Source organism: Macaca nemestrina, chromosome 2, assembly GCF_043159975.1.
Source record: "Macaca nemestrina isolate mMacNem1 chromosome 2, mMacNem.hap1, whole genome shotgun sequence".
Taxonomy (NCBI): domain Eukaryota; kingdom Metazoa; phylum Chordata; class Mammalia; order Primates; family Cercopithecidae; genus Macaca; species Macaca nemestrina.
Window position 1 is genome coordinate 148,149,132 of NC_092126.1, and position 18,627 is coordinate 148,167,758.

General features: G+C 40.5%; 1 protein-coding gene across 6 annotated transcripts in view; it reads left to right on the top strand.

Moving 5' to 3' along the window:
* The window catches only part of LOC105477652 (THUMP domain 3 tRNA guanosine methyltransferase), a 22,249-nt gene continuing 3,622 nt past the window's right edge, over window positions 1-18,627 (top strand). The window contains exons 1-8 of one of the 6 annotated variants that reach the window (XM_011734243.2): window positions 37-132; window positions 672-729; window positions 2,012-2,316; window positions 3,886-3,963; window positions 8,146-8,622; window positions 11,587-11,717; window positions 14,886-14,955; window positions 17,616-17,731. In XM_011734243.2, coding sequence (XP_011732545.1) covers window positions 2,065-2,316; window positions 3,886-3,963; window positions 8,146-8,622; window positions 11,587-11,717; window positions 14,886-14,955; window positions 17,616-17,731 — 1,124 coding nt within the window. In that variant the 5' untranslated portion in view covers window positions 37-132; window positions 672-729; window positions 2,012-2,064. Of the gene's footprint in view, window positions 133-435; window positions 574-671; window positions 730-2,011; window positions 2,317-3,885; window positions 3,964-8,145; window positions 8,623-11,586; window positions 11,718-14,885; window positions 14,956-17,615; window positions 17,732-18,627 lie in introns of those variants that run through there. The other 5 variants (XM_011734239.2, XM_011734244.3, XM_011734242.3 and 2 more) reach the window with 5 other exon arrangements.

Consider the following 18,627-nt stretch of genomic DNA (forward strand, 5'->3'; position numbering starts at 1 on the left):
CACCGGCCGCTAGTGCGGAGCCACCGTGACCCGCAGCCTGACTTCCGTTTCCGGGGACGGCTTCCGGCGGCGTGGGCTGACCGCGAGAGGCCAATGGAGTGCGGGAGCTGAAAGAGTCTTCGCTGGCGGCCGGTAACTGACGGGAACGGCCGAGTGTGGCTCCTCTGGTGTTTCCGCTTGGGGAGAGAGGGGCGGCCTTCCTTTTGCAGCCGAGGCCGGCGCCGGGCCGGACTTCAGCCCGGTCTCGTGGCGGAGCCCATCTTGCTCCGTCTCCCAGGCCTTTACCTGCTTCCTAGGATTCCCAGGGCCCTGTGGGTGGGAATTGGGAGACATGAGTTTTCTTCCATTCTGCGCCTCTCATTGGCTCTCTGACCTTGTGCGGAACGCGCCCTTTAGCTGACCTCAGCTGCCTTTTTTAGAAGATGGAGATTGTATTCACAGTGACTGTCACTTTCTTAACGGCGGGAACTGACGTTGTATTAAACGCTGTCTTGTATCGCTGGCACAGCACAAGGACAGTATAGGTGTTATGTACTCACTTATTTTGGGTCACAAACCCTTTGAAAACCTGGTGTAAGTTATGGACCCTCCACCTCTCTAATACTTCCCCCGGCCCCCGCCCCAAGCACACACAAAAGCTTATGCATAGGAAGTTTGTTTTACTATTTCAGGTTACTTCCAAGATTTCTGTCCTGATGCCCATCTGTGGATCCCAGAGTCTGGCAAGTAGTAGGCATTTGAATGTTTGTAATCATTAGATAGCAAGTGTTCCGTTAACCATTTTTATTTTTAATTTTTTCTTTTCTTTTTTGAGACAGGGCCTCACAGTGTCGCCCAGGCTGGAGTGCAGTCCTCCCACCTCAGCCTTCCAAGTAGCTGGGACTACAAGTGCCCACCACCACGCCCAGCTATTTTTTGTATTTTTGGTAGAGATGAGGTTTTGCCATATTACGCAGATTGGTCTCGACCTCAACCCATCTACTCGCCTTAGCTCCCCAAAGTGCTGGGATTACGGGCACGAGCCAGTGTGCCCAGCCCAGTTAATCATTTTAAAATGCATGAAGTGCTGTCTACTTCACAGGAGGGAAGAAGATAGCCTATTAATAAGTTTTACTTATTGGCCTGGCCATGTACTACTCTCACTTGTCTCCTAACAACTCTAGGAAAGAGGTATTAGTTAATTCTCGCTTGTCTCCTAACAACTCTAGGAAAGAGGTATTACTAATTAATTAAATTTGGAGGCTTGGGAGAATTAATTTGCCATTCAACCTATGATGGTGGAGGCAAAAATTCAAACCTGTATCTATCTGAAACTCCAAAAGCCACATATTTTTATTATTATTTATTTTATTTATTTTTTTGAGACAGAGTCTTGTTCTATCACCCAGGTCAGAGTGCAGTGGCATGATCTCGGCTCGCTGCAATCTCCACCTCCCAGGTTCAAGCAGTTCTCATCCCTCAGCCTCCCAAGTAGCTGGGATTACAGGCTCCCACCACCACACCTGGCTAATGTTTGTATTTTTAGTAGAGACAGGGTTTTACCATGTTGGCCAGGCTGGTCTGAAACTCCTGACCTCAGGCAATCCTCCCGCCTCGGCCTCCCAGAGTGCTAGGATTACAGGTGTGAGCCACCACACCCAGCCAGGCCCTATATTCTTAACTAACCATGTTCTTAACATCTAGATGCAGAAATGTATTTGAGTGTAATCTGCAGTTTCTATTGTAGTTATGAAATGGCTTTTGTCAACATGGGTTACCCCAAAGCAAACGTTGCATGCTATGGAAATACTTCTTGCCTCTTTTTCTCCCATGTATCTGTATTGCTTGTTTAATAATAACATCACGTTTTACAACCTGCGCTCTGTGCCCATGTTTATTCAACCCTTTTTACTTTGGTGACTATTTATCAGGTGTGTTGCCTTCTTCTTCCTGCCCTTCAGAGCCCATGTTTTTAATTATAACTGAAATATGAGATGACAATATTTGGGCTTTATTTCTTTCTCTTTTAAAGGACAGTACTGCTTTTAAAGAGACAGCGTTAGGGATCTTGGAAGCACAGCCAACATGTGTGACATTGAAGAAGCCACTAACCAACTCCTAGATGTGAACCTTCATGAGAACCAGAGCTCTGTACAAGTGACGGAAAGTGACCTCAGAAGTGAATCTGAGCTTCTAGTCACTATTGGAGCCACTGTACCTACTGGCTTTGAGCAAACAGCTGCAGATGAAGTGAGAGAGAAACTTGGGTCATCATGCAAAATCAGCAGAGACCGTGGCAAGATATATTTTGTCATTTCAGTGGAAAGTCTGGCACAGGTTTGAATGAAGCAATATTTAAAATAGTTTTCTAAGTTGATCATTTTATGGTTACTTTTCATTTTACAGACCCTTCTGGAATCCTTTCTGATTTTCATTGCTCTGCCCCAAATCAGGAGATTTTAAAGTTAGTGCATTTTCTATTGAGTACTGATTTGTAATTTTGACTGTAGTTTCAGTATCCCTTAGGACCAGAAGTGTTTCAGATTTTTGGAGGAGGGCGGGGGGAGTTTTGGAATATTTGCATTATACTTGCCACTTTAGCAATTTTTTTTTTTTTTTTTTTGAGACAGAGTCTTGCTCTGTCACCAGGCTGGAGTGCAGTGGTGCGATCTCGGCTCACTGCATCCTCCACCTCCCAGGTTCAAGCGATTCTCCCGAGTAGCTGGGACTACAGGCGCCTGCCAGCACATCCAGCTAATTTTTGTATATTTAGTAGAAACGGGGTTTCACCATCCTGACCAGGCTGGTCTCGAACTCCTGACCTCATGGTCCAACCGCCTCGGCCTCCCAAAGTACTGGGAATACAGGCTTGAGCCACTGCGCCCAGCCTGCCAGTTGAGCATTTCTAATCTGAAAATCCGAAATGCTGCACTGAGCATTTCCTTTGAGCATTGTGTTGGGGCTCAAAAAGTTTCAGATTTTTAGATTTGGGATGTTCAACCTGTAGTAGGATTGCTACATTTTTAGAGGTGATCTAGTATTTCTTGAGGATTGAATTCACCAGAAAGAGTACTGTTCAACTTAAGAAATTCTCTAAGTATCTCAGTTTTTATTTACTTCAGCATCTAGCAGATGTTTAACCTTTGGTGATGAAACATAAAAGAGATTTGCCTTTTAACCTGCATCAAAAATTCTTGCTCAGAAGTAATTAGAACTCACTCAAGGTAAAAAGTGAAGGTCAGAAAACTGCAATCTCACTATAATAAAGCTAAGATATATCTCATTACCACGTAAGCAGCAAGAGGGCAAGGATTGTTGTCTGTTTTTTTTCCACCAATATATCCCAAGCTCTTAGTGTCTGGCATATAGTAGGTACCCAAAAAATACCTGTGGGATGAATTGGTAAGCAGAGTTTTCCATCCAGTATTTTAGCCAATACCCTCAGCAGTGTTGTGAAGATAGACACTATTATTATTCTCATTAATCATTAGGCTTAGGACACATAAATAATTTCCTCAGGGTCACTCAGCTAGTAATCACAGAACTGGAGCTCAAATCCGCTACTTTTAACCATTGCAGCATACAGTGTACCATAGAAAGCCATCGAGGAAATATGATAGAGCCCACTTGAGTGACTTGACCTTTCTCTTCTCCCACGAAAGACATGTTTCCCACAAAACACTTCATGCTTCTCTCTTTCCATGTGCCCTTTTTCCCTTTCTCTAGGGGAAAGCTGATTGGTAACCAAAGAGATGAGAAACTAGGGAGATGGAACATTTTAAAAATATAAAATATAGTTAGTAGCTGCTTTAAAACTACCATTCCTGATTTTTTAAATACTTAATTGTTGATAGCTTGTGCTGTTCAAAAGCTTTCTCAGAAGTGTGTTTCTTTTTTTTCACCCAGGTTCATTGTCTTAGATCAGTTGACAACTTATTTGTGGTGGTTCAGGAATTTCAAGATTACCAATTCAAACAAATAAAGGTGAGCTATCGCAAACATTTCACAGTCTGTGAAAATTGAGCATTACTGTAGTCTTTGTAATAGAGAATACTGGGAGGCTTTTACAATAAATCTAGAGTTTTGCTGACAGTCTATCCCAAAAGATGTTTTTTAAAAATTAGTATTGAAAATCATTAAAGTTTATAAGAAAGAAAACACACTGTTTTATTTATAAACGATATAAACCTTAGATTTGCTTTGCTTTTACATATATTTAGTTCCAAAATAGAATTGCTTCCAGAACATGAACCAAAGAACAAGTGACAATTTGTGTCTTCTACAGATAACACTTCCTCGCCATCCTGCTTTTGCTCTGCTTTCTTCTGTTTCTTCATTTTTTGAAACAAAGCCAAAGTGATATCTAAATACTCCTTCAGTTGTTAGGACAACAGCTTTGTCTCCAATATGTATTTAGCATCTGAATCCTAAATATTCAGCTGCTGCCTAAGCTGAAGGTTGAAAATAGATTGCAGCAAGGCTTTAGGTTTTTTCCACACTGCTTTTTGGTTAGGTTTCTAGAGTTCACTGCTTAAAAACATTTTTCTATCGGTTTTACCTATCTGAGAAGTAATCTTTTTAAAAACAACTGTGATATGCTGCCTAATTGTCTAACTTTTATTTATTGGCAAACATGTTGATTTCCAAAACGTTATTCAAAAACCAAAGTTGTATGAAACCACAGCCTAGAAGAAAACAAGACCAGACCTAAAAGAAGTCAGACTGAAAATAGATAAAAATTTTATTAACAAAAATCTAACTTTTAGAAAAGCTTAAATCATTATAATGAGTTCTGTTATTTTTAAGTATTCAGTTGATAATCATGAATTTATTAGCCCCCACCCCCATCTTTTAAAAAATATTGAGAGTGGCGCCGGGCGTGGTGGCTCACACCTGTAATCCCAGCACTTTGGGAGGCCGAGGTGGGCGGGTCACGAGGTCAGGAGATCGAGACCATCCTGGCTAACACGGTGAAACCCCGTCTCTACTAAAAATACAAAAAATGAGCCGGGCGCGGTGACGGGCGCCTGTAGTCCCAGCTACTCGGGAGGCTGAGGCAGGAGAATGGCGTGAACCTGGGGAGGCAGAGCTTGTAGTGAGCAGAGACTGAGCCACTGCACTCTAGCCCAGGTGAGAGAGCGAGACTCTGTCTCAAAAAAAAAAATGTATTGAAATGGGGTCTCACTGTGTTGCCCAGGCTGGTCTCAAACTCCTGGGCTCCAGTAATCCTTCCACTTAAGCCTCTCAAAGTGCTGGGATTACAGGTGTGAGCCATTGCACCTGACCCCCATTCCCCACCTCCATCCCCGCTTTTTTTTTTTTTTTTTTTTTTTTTGGGATGGAGTCTTGCTCTGTTGCCTAGGCTGGAGTGCAGTGGCATGATCTTGGCTCACTGCAACCTCTGCCACCCAGGTTCAAGTGATTCTCCTGCCTCAGCCTCCTGAGTATCTGGGACTACAGGTGTATGCTGCCACACCCGGCTAATTTTTTTTTTTTTTTTTTTTTGAGACGGAGTCTCGCTCTGTCGCCCAGGCTGGAGTGCAGTGGTGTGATCTCGGCTCACTGCAGCCTCCACCTCCCGGGTTCACGCCATTCTCCTGCCTCAGCCTCCCGAGTAGCTGGGACTATGGGTGCCTGCCACCACACCGGGCTAATTTTTTGGGTTTTTTTAGTAGAGATGGGGTTTCAGCATCTTGGCCAGGCTGGTCTTGAATTCCTGACCTCATGATCCACCCGTCTTGGCCTATCAAAGTGCTAGGATTACAGGTGTGAGCCACTGCGCCCAGCCTCCATCTGCCTTTTTAAAAGTGTGAACAAATCTGATTTATATAGATTTTTTAAAACTAGTTAATACATGTATTTGGAGCAAACTTGTAAAGACTGAAAGGATATAGAGTGAAAAGTAAGTCTTTGTTCCTGTATCCCCGTGCTATGCAGCTCCCTCCCTGGAGGCAACAACTATCACCAATTTGTTGGGTGTTCTTCTGGAGATATTTTACTAATAAATGTATTTTATTTACACAAATGAAAGCATAGCGTACATACTTTTCTGTGCTATGCTTTTTTTTTTCCATATACGAGTTGAGTATCCCTTATCTGAAATACTTGGGACCAGAAATGTTTTGGATTTTTGTTTGTTTGTTTTTTGAAATACTCTGGTCTGGGTGCGGTGGCTCACGCCTGTAATCCCAGCACTTTGGGAAGCCAAGGCAGGTGGATCACGAGGTCAGGAGTTTGAGACCAGCCTGGCCAAGTTGGTGAAACACCGTCTCTACTAAAAATACAAAAAATTAGCAGTGGCGGGCTCCTGTAATTCCAGCTACTCAGGAGGCTGAGGTAGGAGAATCGCTTGAACCTGGGAGGCAGAGGTTGCAGTGAGCCGAGATCGCTCCACTGCACCCTAGCCTGAGTGACAGAGCAAGACTCCGTCTCAAGAAAAAAAAAAAGAAATACTCTGAGGATGGAACCTATTTATAAACACAAGATTCATTTGTTTCATATATATGTTATGCATATAGCTTGAGGGTAATTTTATATGATTTTTAAAATAATTTATACATGAAACAAAGTTTGTGTACACTGAACCATCAGAAAGCAAAGGTGTCATTATCTCCGCTACCTGTGTGGCATCATGTTGGCACTTCAAAAAAGTTTTAGGTTTTGGATTTTGGACTTTGAGATTAGGAATGCTCAACCTATATGCTGGAGATCCTGGCAGTATCATTGCTGGAGTTGGCTGTGTATACTCCATTGTTTGGCTGTATTGTAATTTAACCAGTCCCATTTTAGGGCATGAGGGTTTTTCACATTCTTTTGCTGTTACAGTGGTGCAACAAATACACTATGTAAATTCTTGTACATACTCAAACTGAGTGTCATCTTCGTGTTTATCCCACTGATATTTATTGATAATGACAACTGTGTAGTCTTAGTTTTGTCATGCTTATACTTTTTGCTTTTTCTTAATTTGAAAAATCTCTACATTATGTCTTGTTTACTTTTTTCATGTGCCTGTGTTTTCTAATAGTTTGGAAGGTTTGTGTGTGTGTGTTCTAGCTGTTACCTTTATAACTACAATTTGATATTATCTACCTTATCTATCATATATACGCAGTATTTTTTGAATCCCTGCTAAGAGCAATGATGAAATTGACATATTTATACTTTTTTTCCTTTATTTTTCAGTTATTTTTCTTAGTGTTCACCCTTAAACCTTTAAATATACTTACATTTTATTTATCAGCTTTAACTTCTATCCTCAGACTTCTGGGTATAAGAGATGAGGGTATCAGTATGCCCATTTACATGCCAGTTTGTAACATTTACCTTCTGCTTTATAGTCACAATCCCTACATTTTTTCATTTTAGTGATATAATTAAATAGATTATAGCACACTATTTGTCCTTTTGTTAAAATTTGTATCTGTTGAATGGCATGAGTTCAGAAATGTTTGTCTTTCACCTTTATATTTGGCTGATAGTTTGGGCATAAAATTTGGAGTTAAGCTTTCTTTCCTTAAGAGTATTGTAGTCAGTGTTCATTCTTTTTTGTAAAAGGTTTATTTTTTGAGACAGGATCTTGCTCTGTTGTCTAAGCTGGAGTGCAGTGGCGTGATCATAGCTCATTGGAGCCTTCACCTCCCAGGCTCAAGCAGGCCTCCCATCTCAGCTTCCTTTGTAGCTGGGACTACAGGCACGTGCCACCATGCCCAGCTAATTTTTGTATTTTTTTTGTAGAGACAGAGTTTTGCCATGTTGCCCAGTCTGGTCTCAAACTCCTGAGTTCAAGTAATCCACCTGCTTCAGCCTCCTAAAGTGCTGGGATTACAGGCGTGAGCTACCATATGCAGCCCACACTTTTCTTCTTATCATTATTTCCCAAACAATACAGTATAAAAACTATTTCCGTAGCATTTACATTGTATCAGGTATCATAGGTAATATAGAGATGATTTAAGGTACTCTTGAGAGGATGTGTGTAGGTCATGTGCAGACACTATACCATTTGATATGAGGGACTTTTAAGCATCTTTGGGTTTTGGTGTCTTTGGGGGTCCTAGAACCAATGTTCCCCATGGATACTAACTGTCTGTAAGCAAAGTAGAGATTTATTTGTTTGATTATAGTGGTGGAAAATGAATGAATTTCTTTCTCTGTCCTTTACAGGAAGAAGTTCTAAAGGATTTTGAAGACTTGGCTGGAAAACTCCCATGGTCAAACCCCTTAAAAGTGTGGAAAATTAATGCCAGTTTTAAAAAGAAAAAAGCAAAGCGCAAAAAGATAAATCAGAATTTAAGTAAAGAGAAGATTAATAATGGACAAGAAGTCAAAATCAATCAGAGAAATGTTAAAAAAGAGTTCACTAGCCATGCTTTAGATTCTCATATCTTAGATTATTATGAAAATCCAGCCATCAAAGAGGAGGTGTCAACATTAGTAGGTGATGATTTGGCATCTTCCAAAGATGAGACTGATGAAAGCTCAAAAGAAGAAACTGAGCCTCAAGTGCTAAAGTTTAGAGTCACATGCAACAGGGCAGGAGAGAAACATTGCTTTACCTCAAATGAGGCTGCAAGAGATTTTGGGGGTGCTGTTCAAGATTATTTTAAGTGGAAGGCTGATATGACCAACTTTGATGTGGAGGTAGGTATAGGCTCTGACTGTGGTGATTGAAGAGTGCTGTCACAGATTTGTAGAATTTTCAGACTAACCCAGTGTTATGCACAATTAAATTGAAATAGTAGGGTGTGGTTAAGAAGAGCATAGTCTTTGGAGACAGATTTAGATCCAAATTTTGACTCCACAACTGTATAACTTTGGACTAGATAGTCTCTGAGTCTCTGTTTCAAATGGAGCCAATAATAGTATGTACCTTTAAAGTTATCCTGAAGGTTAAATAAGGTACATTTAAAATATTTGGTGCAATACCTTGCATACACTAAGTGCTCCGCAGATGGAAGCTATCAAGGTTGAGTTGTCTGTTTTCTTTTTCTTTTTCGAGACAGAGTCTTGCTCTGTCACCCAGGCTGGAGTGCAGTGGTATGATCTCAGCCTACTGCAGCCTCTACCTTCCTGGTTCAAGTGATTCTTGTGCTCAGCCTCCCAAGTAACTGGGGCTACAGGCACATGCCACCACACCTGGTTAATTTTTGTATTTTTTAGTAGACATGGGGTTTCACCATGTTGGCTAGGCTGGTCTCGAACTCCTGTAGTGATCTGCCTGTCTTGGTCTCCCAAAGTGCCAGGATTACAGGCATGAGCCACCACACCTGGCCTGATTTCTAATAGAGTACTCTTTTACTGTATTATGTGGACTTTCATATTATAAAATTCAACCAGAATTAAAATAGTTATTTTGTTTTTGTGTGTCTTGGTTGCAGAGCTTTGCTACTGAAAAAATAAAATAAGGCTGGGCGCAGTGGCTCATGCCTGTAATCCCAGCACTTTGGGAGGCTGAGGCAGGTGGATCACTTGAGGTCAGGAATTCGAGACCAGCATGGCCAAGATGGTGAAACCTGGTCTCTACTAAAAATACAAAAATTGGCCCGGTGTGATGGCACGCTCCTGTGATCCCAGCTACTGGGGAGGCTGAGGCAGGAGAATCACTTGAACCAGGGAGGTGGAGGTTGCAGTGAGCCGAGATCATGACACTGCACTCCAGCCTGGGTGACAAAGCAAGACTCCATCTCCCAAAAAAAAAAAAAGAAAAGTGCGTTTTTTAAACAAACCCTGACCTTCTCAAATCAGGACATCTTTGCTAATACTCGTCGTAGAGTCAGCTCTCCTCTTTCTTAAATTCTGCTAGATTTCCAAAGCCAGGTACCTCATTTTAGTATGTTTACTTTCCTTGGTCTTAATCCTCTTTTACCTAGGTGATTGACATGTGAGCCATAGGAACTAGAGTCGTTAAGACTCTGACAGCTTAAAACGTCTATAGCAGCTGATGTATTTACCAAAGAGCCAATTTCTGTTGCTTTTGGTGCATTTGAATCTGGGGCAAGTCACTGATTCTAACTTTTTTGTTCATGTCAAATCAGTAGTCTAATTCCCCATTCCTTTTTTTCCTCATATACTGCCATGAAAATGAATAGGTGGCTCACACCTGTAATTCCAGTACTTTGGGAGGCCGCGGCAGGCAGATCGCTTGAGCCTAAGAATTCGAGACCAGCCTGGGCAAAACAGGGAGACCCTGTCTCTACTAAAAATAAAAGAAATTTTTTAAAAAAGAAAATGAATAGGTTAACTAGAACAGTGATGTCTAAAAGTTAGCAAGGTGATTCAGAGGACAGTTTCTGGAGCCGTGCCGCATTGGGTTAAATCCCAGAGGAGGCTGGGTGTGGTGACACATACCTGTAATCCCAGCACTTTGGGAGATCGAGATTGGAGGATTGCTTGAGGCCCGGAGTTCAAGACCAGCCTAGGCGACATAGGGAGACCTTGTCTCTACAAAAAAAAAAAAAAAAAAAATAGCTGAGTATGATGACATATGCCTGTAGTCCCAGGTACTTGGGAGGCTGAAGTAAGAGGATTGCCTGAGCCTAGGAAGTGCAGGCCACAGTGATCTGTGATTGTGCCACTGCACTCCATCCTGGGCGACAGAGACAAACCCTGTCTCAAAAAAAAAAGGAATTTCAGAGGAGCTGTCTTTGTGCCTCAATATCCTCTTTTATAAGGGGAATAATACCTAGCTTAGGGGATGTGAATATGAGATGAGGCCATGTATGTGAATGTGTAGAATAGTGCTTCGCATTAGGAAGTGCTATGAGTGTCAGCTGTGCTTCTGCTGTGGTTAAGCCCAGGAAATCTTTCGGTGAAAGATTGGGTAACATTTTAGTTTAGTTCACTTTTGAGACAGGGTCTCGCTGTATCACCCAGACTGGAGTGCAGTGGTGCAATCATGGCTCACTGAAGCCTTGACCTCCCAGGCTCAAGCTATCCTCCCACCTCAGCCTCCCGAGTAGCTGGAGCTACGGGCATGTGCCACCGCACTCAGTGTAATAAGACTTTTTATTTGAGACTTTACCAATTTTTAAAACTTTTTTGTTGAGATATACTTTGCATTAAGTACACAAATCTTAAGTGTACACTTCAGTAAGTTTTTACTTATATACACGATGTGTAACTAGCATCCAGATAAAGATACAAAGTATTTCCAGTACCTCAGGGGCTCCCCTTGCCCTTTGCCAGTCAGTACCCACTCAAGGCAATCACTAATCTGCTACCACCAAAAATTAGTTTTGCCAATTTTTGTACTTCATATAAATGAAGTCATATAGTATATACTTTTTGTCGTTCATTTTAACATCTATTATTTTCTTTTAATTCACTATATTTATTGGCTACAACCACCAGATGTCACCCCAATTTTTATAACACAAACATATTTTGAAGGCTTAGAGGTTTTTTAATATGTATTTTTTAAATGTCTTAAATTTTTAGACAGTTCTGGGCTGTGGTGTGCTATGCTGATCAGGTGTTCGCACTAAGTTTGGCATCAATATGGTGACCTCCCAGGAGTAGGGGACCGGCCCAGGTCAGAAAAGTCTTACTACAAAGTGCAGTTTGAACAATCCTAAAACTATTTTGTCTTGTTCCACTTTACTATAGGTTCTTTTGAACATCCATGATAACGAAGTCATTGTGGGCATTGCATTGACTGAAGAGAGTCTCCACCGAAGAAATATAACACATTTTGGACCTACAACTCTTAGATCAACTCTTGCCTATGGGATGCTCAGGTAAGAAAATGAGTTTGCCGTCCAGCTTAAAGTGGCACCTTGGTTTGAATGTTCCCTTCCAAAATACTGATTTGTGTGTATGTGTGTTTGAGGTACTGTGTTGGAATGTAGTGGATAAAGAATAGAAAGGAAAGCTAATGATCTATTTCTTTCCCTTCTATCCAATATTGACTCCTTGTGATCTGAAAATGCTGCTTAATAGGTGGCTCAGTTTTCTTTATTTCTTTTCAGTTTTCTTTATTTCATTTTTTGAGACAAAGTCTCACTCTGTCGCCCAGGCTGGAGTGCAGTGGTGAGATCTCGACTCACTATAACCTCTGCCTCCCGGCTTCAAGTATTTCTCCTGTCTCAGCCAAGTAGCTGGGATTATGGGCGCCTGCCACCACGCCCAGATAATTTTTGTATTTTTTAATAGAGACAACATTTCACCATGTTGGCGAGGCTCGTCTCAAATACCTGACCTCGGGTGATCCACCCGCCTCTGCCTCCCAAAGTGCTGGGATTACAGGTGTGAGCCACCGCACCCAGTTTTCTTGATTTTAAAATGAGAGTGATAGTTTTCACCTACCTCTTGAATGCAGTTACCACATTTCTGTTTAGCAAGGATATGTGTGTTGGGAGATAGAGCAAATTTTGCTGTTTCATTTCTGTGCAGTGAAAAAGATGAAAGCAGATATTTGTATTTGTGTAAAGTGTAAATGAACAGAAAGAGCCTTTACTTATATTTTTAAGCTTTATACTCACAGCAACCCAGGAATCATCCTAGAATTTTTCACTTTTCAGAGTGCAAGACCTATCTTTCCTTCTCCTTTGCCCTTCTCTCTTTTATTGGGTGCTGCTTTTCACCACTTGAAAATGTTTATTTTCTCTAAGCTTCTGTTTTCCAGATGGCAAAATGAATTTGATATGAGACTTAAAGGATTATTAGTGAGGATTACATGCTGAAGCATATGCAAAATACCTATTATATACAGTGCCTGGTATGTCCTGGTAGTTTTAAGTCCAGTCATGCATCACTTAACAACAGGGATGCATTCTGAAAAATGTGTCATCGTGCAATTTCATCATTGTGTGAACCTCATGGAGTGTACTTATACAAATCTAGATGGTGTAGCCTACTACACACCTGGGCTATGTGGTATCTCCTATTGCTTCTGGGCTACAAACCTGTACAGCATGTTATTGTACTGAATATTGTAGTCAGTTGTAATGTAGTGGTAAGTATTTGTGTATCTAAACATACAAAGGGTAGGGTAAAAATATGGTGTTATAATTACTGCATTCATATATTTGGTCCACCATTGATTGGAAGATTGTTATGCAGCACCTGACTGTATTCCTTTTGTTCCAATCTTTTATCTTCCTAACATATTAATTCAATGACAATAATAGAAAATTGGGCCCATTTGATAAAGGAAAATTTTCTAGTCTTCATTAATTTAACAAATATGCATTATCTACTGCCAGGCATATGGTAGAAACCAGGGATAGACAGAGGGTATTATTTTGCGTGCAAATATTAAAAACCTAAGTAAACAAGTTTAGGATAAAAAAAGTGATGATTGTGCCAGGGAGGGTTTTTTGGAAAGAAAGAGAAATCTTGGGGATTCTACAGAAAAACTGAATGTTGGTTCTCAAGAAGGGTAGGAACCACATCTTGGAAAACCGCCAGAAACGTGGGCAGCCATTTTTATCTCCCCTTAGAGCCTGTGGACTCTTGTCGCTTCTCATCTACATGCTTTCTCATCTAAATTTATGTATTTCCAATTCCAAACGACCAACCCACCTTGCGTAGGGCTTTTAGCTCTTTGTTCCAAATTCCTGGAAGAGAGAATCTGATTGACATTGTTTTGGTCAGTTATTCACCCCGATCATCAGGAATGGCTTGGAGTACAGGGTGCTTACCCCCTTAAGAGGGTTGCCAAGGATTCTGTTGCCATGTGTTGAGGAGTAGGAACAAGGACATAGAGCAGGACCAATGTTACAATAAGAACCCACTATTAACCCCAAGAATCTGTCTTATGAGGGAGATAAACAGTTATCATATATGTGATAAGTCCCACACCAGCACATGAAAAGATGAGAACAAGAGAAGGGAAGAAACCTACTGACCTGTTTCAGGGTGGGATGCTTCATAAAGAGGATAACACTTAAGCCATTAACAGTAATGCCTCTAATCTTGAATCTGTTACCTACTGGTTTTGTGTCCCTGGGCAGGTAACTTCATGTTTCCTTGCATCAGCTTACCTTTAAAACGAGAATAATGATAATTATCTAACAGGGTCATTACTGAGGATTCCGTGAGATAATGCATGGAAAGAGCTTAAGTCCTTGCCCAGCAAATACTAAGTGCTCAAAGTAAAGCATTTTTTTCCTTTTTTTTATTACCTACTCCCACAGAGCAATTTTTTTATGTCAAGATTATTATCTTTAAATTCAAAAGGAAAGGAATACTGAATGTCTCATTGCCAGTATCCTTATATTGATGCATGTTTGAGTTGAGACATTTTTGAGTCTTTTTAATGTAATACAGGTTTCTATTGAAAATAACACTGTTGTCTAAAAGTATGCATGTGTGTGGTGTGTCTTTGTGTGTACATGTGTGTACTTTAAGATGTCTGCAAACCAAATTTCATCTGAGAGTGAAATGGGATTTAGTTATATGTAATGATTTTTTTTCCCGAGTAATAGAATATACAGTCAACATATCATTAAAAATTTATTATTTATTTATTTATTATCTTTTTTTTTTTTTGAGACGAAGTCTTGCTCTGTCACCCAGGCTGGATCTTACATGATCTTGGCTCACTGCAATCCCTACCTTCTGGGTTCAAGCAAGTCTCAGCCTCCCTACTAGCTGGGATTACAGGCACCCGCCACCACGCCCAGCTAATTTTTTGTATTTTTAGTGGAGACAGGTTTCGCCATGTTGGCCAGGCTTGTCTTGAATTCCTGACCTCAAGTGATCCGCCTATCTCAGCCTCCCAAAGTGCTGGGATTACAGGCGTGAGTCACCATGCCCAGCCATAAGTTGATTTTTAAAATGTGTAGATTGGTGTTCCTTCAGGCTAGTGTGATAGGTCCTCAATCTTACAGCTTCAGGAATCATCAGTATAGAAGCCTCAGCTTTTGGGTGAGTCTTCACATAGGCTGTTTTCTTTTCTCTAGGCTCTGTGATCCTCTACCTTATGATATAATAGTTGATCCGATGTGTGGAACTGGGGCAATACCAATAGAGGTAATCATATTTCTTTAGCTTTTAGATAAGAGTGATACATCCAGAATATTCAAGACCCAGTGGGCAAATTAGACATAATGAAATCTCCATGGTTGGATCAGTGGACCCAAGAGTTTTAAAACAATTAACAATAGAAAAGTTGGAACTTTTTTGTAAAGAATGTAACTACTTATTTCAAAGAGCCATTTGCCACTAGACTAGATACATTGTTAGTGACATCTATTCACTAGATTACAGAGGAAGCTGAGAATTACAAACTGCTGATGAGTCCTCTTTGTGTAACAGACAAACTGGTAGACTTGAATGGGAAAAGATAATTGAAGGCATAAGCATAAACTTGAGGAAGGCAATTTTCTTCTTTGTAATCCACTTAAGTTCCTAGAGGGAATAAGTATAGTTGTAAAAAGGGGAAACTTATGAATATTACTTGGATTTTTTAGGAAGTCTGACAAGCTTAATACCAAATGCTCTTAACTAATTTTCAAAATTACTGTGATATTGAGAGGACTTATAACAACTGTATAAAGCAAAGCAAGAAATGGAAAGGCATTTTCTAAATGGAGAATATTTCACAGTAGAGTCCCCTGAATAATCAGTATCATCTATATGTTCTTAAACAATTTAGAAGAGGGAGCTCCCGGTAAAGTCACTGAAGTTTGTATGAAACATAGTAGTTCTTCCATATAGTATACTGAAAGCCAATTTGAATAAACTGCAGAGAGACACCGCAGATTATATGACTGGGTAGAAACTAGACAGATGAGCAAGTCCAAAGCAAGACCACCAGGGGAGAAATAATCCAAACTGTAATTAGAAAATGTTATCTGTGTTCTGGGAGTTAAAATCCAAGAGTGAAATCGTAGAAGTCTACATGATGACTGTGTTCTGTGAGAGCTAGAGAAATTACTGTGGCTTAAAGAGACTGCACAGTAAAAACCCAATCCTTCTTGTGACCAAGAAGGATTCTGGGAACAAAGCAGAGTGTTGTTTTCTAGTGTGAAATCATGATATGTGTATGAGATAGCAGGTAAAGTCACTGCATGTCAAGAAATACACAACAGAGCTCCGGGTGAAAATAAAGGCCAAAAAAATTAAACCATGAAGTTTGAGCCATTTCCATGTAAGAGTAGACATGCAGATGTCAGTGTAGAAAAACCTAAGCTGATATGTGATCAAAATGAATAAAATTATGAAGAAATTGACAAGGTATATATAAAGATTTATTCACCAAAGTATAAAATACTTGATCTAGAATACTTTTTTTTTTTTAAATTTAGAAGTGTTACACTGTAAAACCCAATTCTTTCCAATGCTGAAAATCCAAATAGGTTTAGGAGGAAAAAAAATATTTTGGGGAATCAGAATCACTGAGAGGCTTCCTCAAACTCTAGGTCCCCTCTACATCCCCACCCACCCAAACTTCTGGGATACTTCAACTTCCCTTTTGTTTGAAGTCATCGTAGGATTGTAGACAGGAGTATGTCATCACCCTCAAGTGTCTGGGCAAAAGAAAAACTTATGAAGCACTGTACTCATGGATGAGAAGTATGTTACTGTTCACAAAGGAACACAAAGGTGTTTGCTACTCACCCCTAAGCAGAGGCAGACTTTTCCCAGCTTTCATGTCAGAAACCTTCTGTTAATCTGCATAGAACATTGTTCAGGCCTAAGGTCACATGTCACCTCATTCCACAAATGATATGTGACAACTTGGTATTTATGTTCTGCTGACAGGTTTTTCATTTAAAATTACAAAATCCTTCCAGTGATATGGTGGTTACCATTCAAAAGCCTATCATACAAAGGAAATTGCATTTTTTTATTATTTTTTTTTGACCTAGGGTCTTGCTCTGTCAACTAGGCTGGAGTGCAGTGGTGTGATCTCAGCTCCCTGCAACCTTTGCCTCCCTGGCTTAAGCCATCCTCCCACCTCAGCCTCTCGAGTAGCTGAGACTCAGGTGCACACCACCACGCCCAGCTGATTTTTGTGTTTTTGTAGAGATGGGGTTTCACCATGTTCCCAGGCTGGTCTCAAACTCCTGGGCTCAAGAAATCCTCCTGCTTCAGCTTCCCAAAGTACTGGGATTTCAGGTGTGAACCACCATGCCCAGCTGGAAATAGCATTTTATTTTGCAGTTCTCAAATATATCAGATTATGTAAACTCCCACAACCACAAAAGAGTATAGGTTTGATCAGTTTAATTTGGTTAATATTTTCAAACCGCATTTACTTAGAATTTATTTAGTGTGCCAGACGCTGCTGGATGAGGAACTGAAGAAAATACTAGACCTGACCTCAGAGAGCTCCCAGGTTAGTTGGGAAGCGCAAAGGGGAAGAAATAATTAACAGTGGAACAAGTGCAGTGGCAGAGGTACCTACATACAAAGTGCTTTTGGGAGCGGCACATAAGACTGCTTGGAGAGTTAAGGTTGGTGTCGAAAGGGCATGAGTTTTGAGCTGGGTCTTACGAGATGGGTAGTGGTTCAGCAAGCAGAGAAAGAATAAGAGGGCATTTTCAGCCAGGGAAATAGCACAGTTGACAACATGCAATGTTTTGCCATTCTAGAGAAGCACTGGATTCTCTTTGTTTCTTGACAATTTAAATAATCACATTTTGCAGTTTGCTACTTTTGTTTTAACATATACTCTTACCTTTTAGGGGGCTACTGAATGGACTGACTGTTTCCATATTGCTGGTGATAATAATCCACTGGCTGTGAATAGAGCAGCAAATAACATTGCATCTTTATTGACCAAGAGCCAAATTAAAGAAGGGTAAAAATTTAAAAGATTTCTTAGCATCTTTTAGTGTTAGAGAATCATTTTTTATATTGACTTTATGAATTAAAACTCCCAGTGCATTGTGACATCATTGTTACGAAAATGAATACACTGAGACTCCATTTACATTTTTAAAGTTTATTGAAAATAATTATATTTTTAAAACATTATTTTAGCTATAATTTCCCCACCATATGCAATTTTTCATTTCTGTCTTATTCATATGTCTTTTCCCCCACATACTGGAAGAATATAGATTCATTTTAATTTCACAAAATTTTAAACACTGTATTTTTACATAGGCTTCTTTTTTGCTTTGGGGACAGGGTCTCATTTTGTCACTCAGGCTGGAGTGCAGTGGCATGATCATGGCTCACTGTAGCCTCAACCTACTGGGCTCAAGCAGTCCTCCTGCCTCGGCCTCCCTAGTAGCTAGGAATACAGGCATGTGCCACCATACCCAGCTAATTTTTAAAATTCTTCATAGAGATGGGGGTCTTGCTGTTTTGTCCAGGCTGGTGTAGAACTCCTGGCCTCAAGAGATCCTCCCGCTTCAGCCTTCCAAAATGCTGGGGTTAGAGACACGAGTCACCACACCTGGACCATAGTCTTTTAAAGTCACTACATAAATTCCATCGTACAGAAATACTGTAGTTTATATAGCCTCTCCTCTGTTTTATTACTAAGTCATTGGTTATATGTTTCATTGTCTCTCTGATCTAATTTTTTAGGACAGTGCTTTTCAAACATTAATGTACATGTGAATCACCTGGGAGTACTGTTTTTTTTTTTTTTTTTTTTTTTTTTGAGACGGAGTCTCGCTCTGTCGCCCAGGCTGGAGTGCAGTGGCCGGATCTCAGCTCACTGCAAGCTCCGCCTCCCGGGTTCCC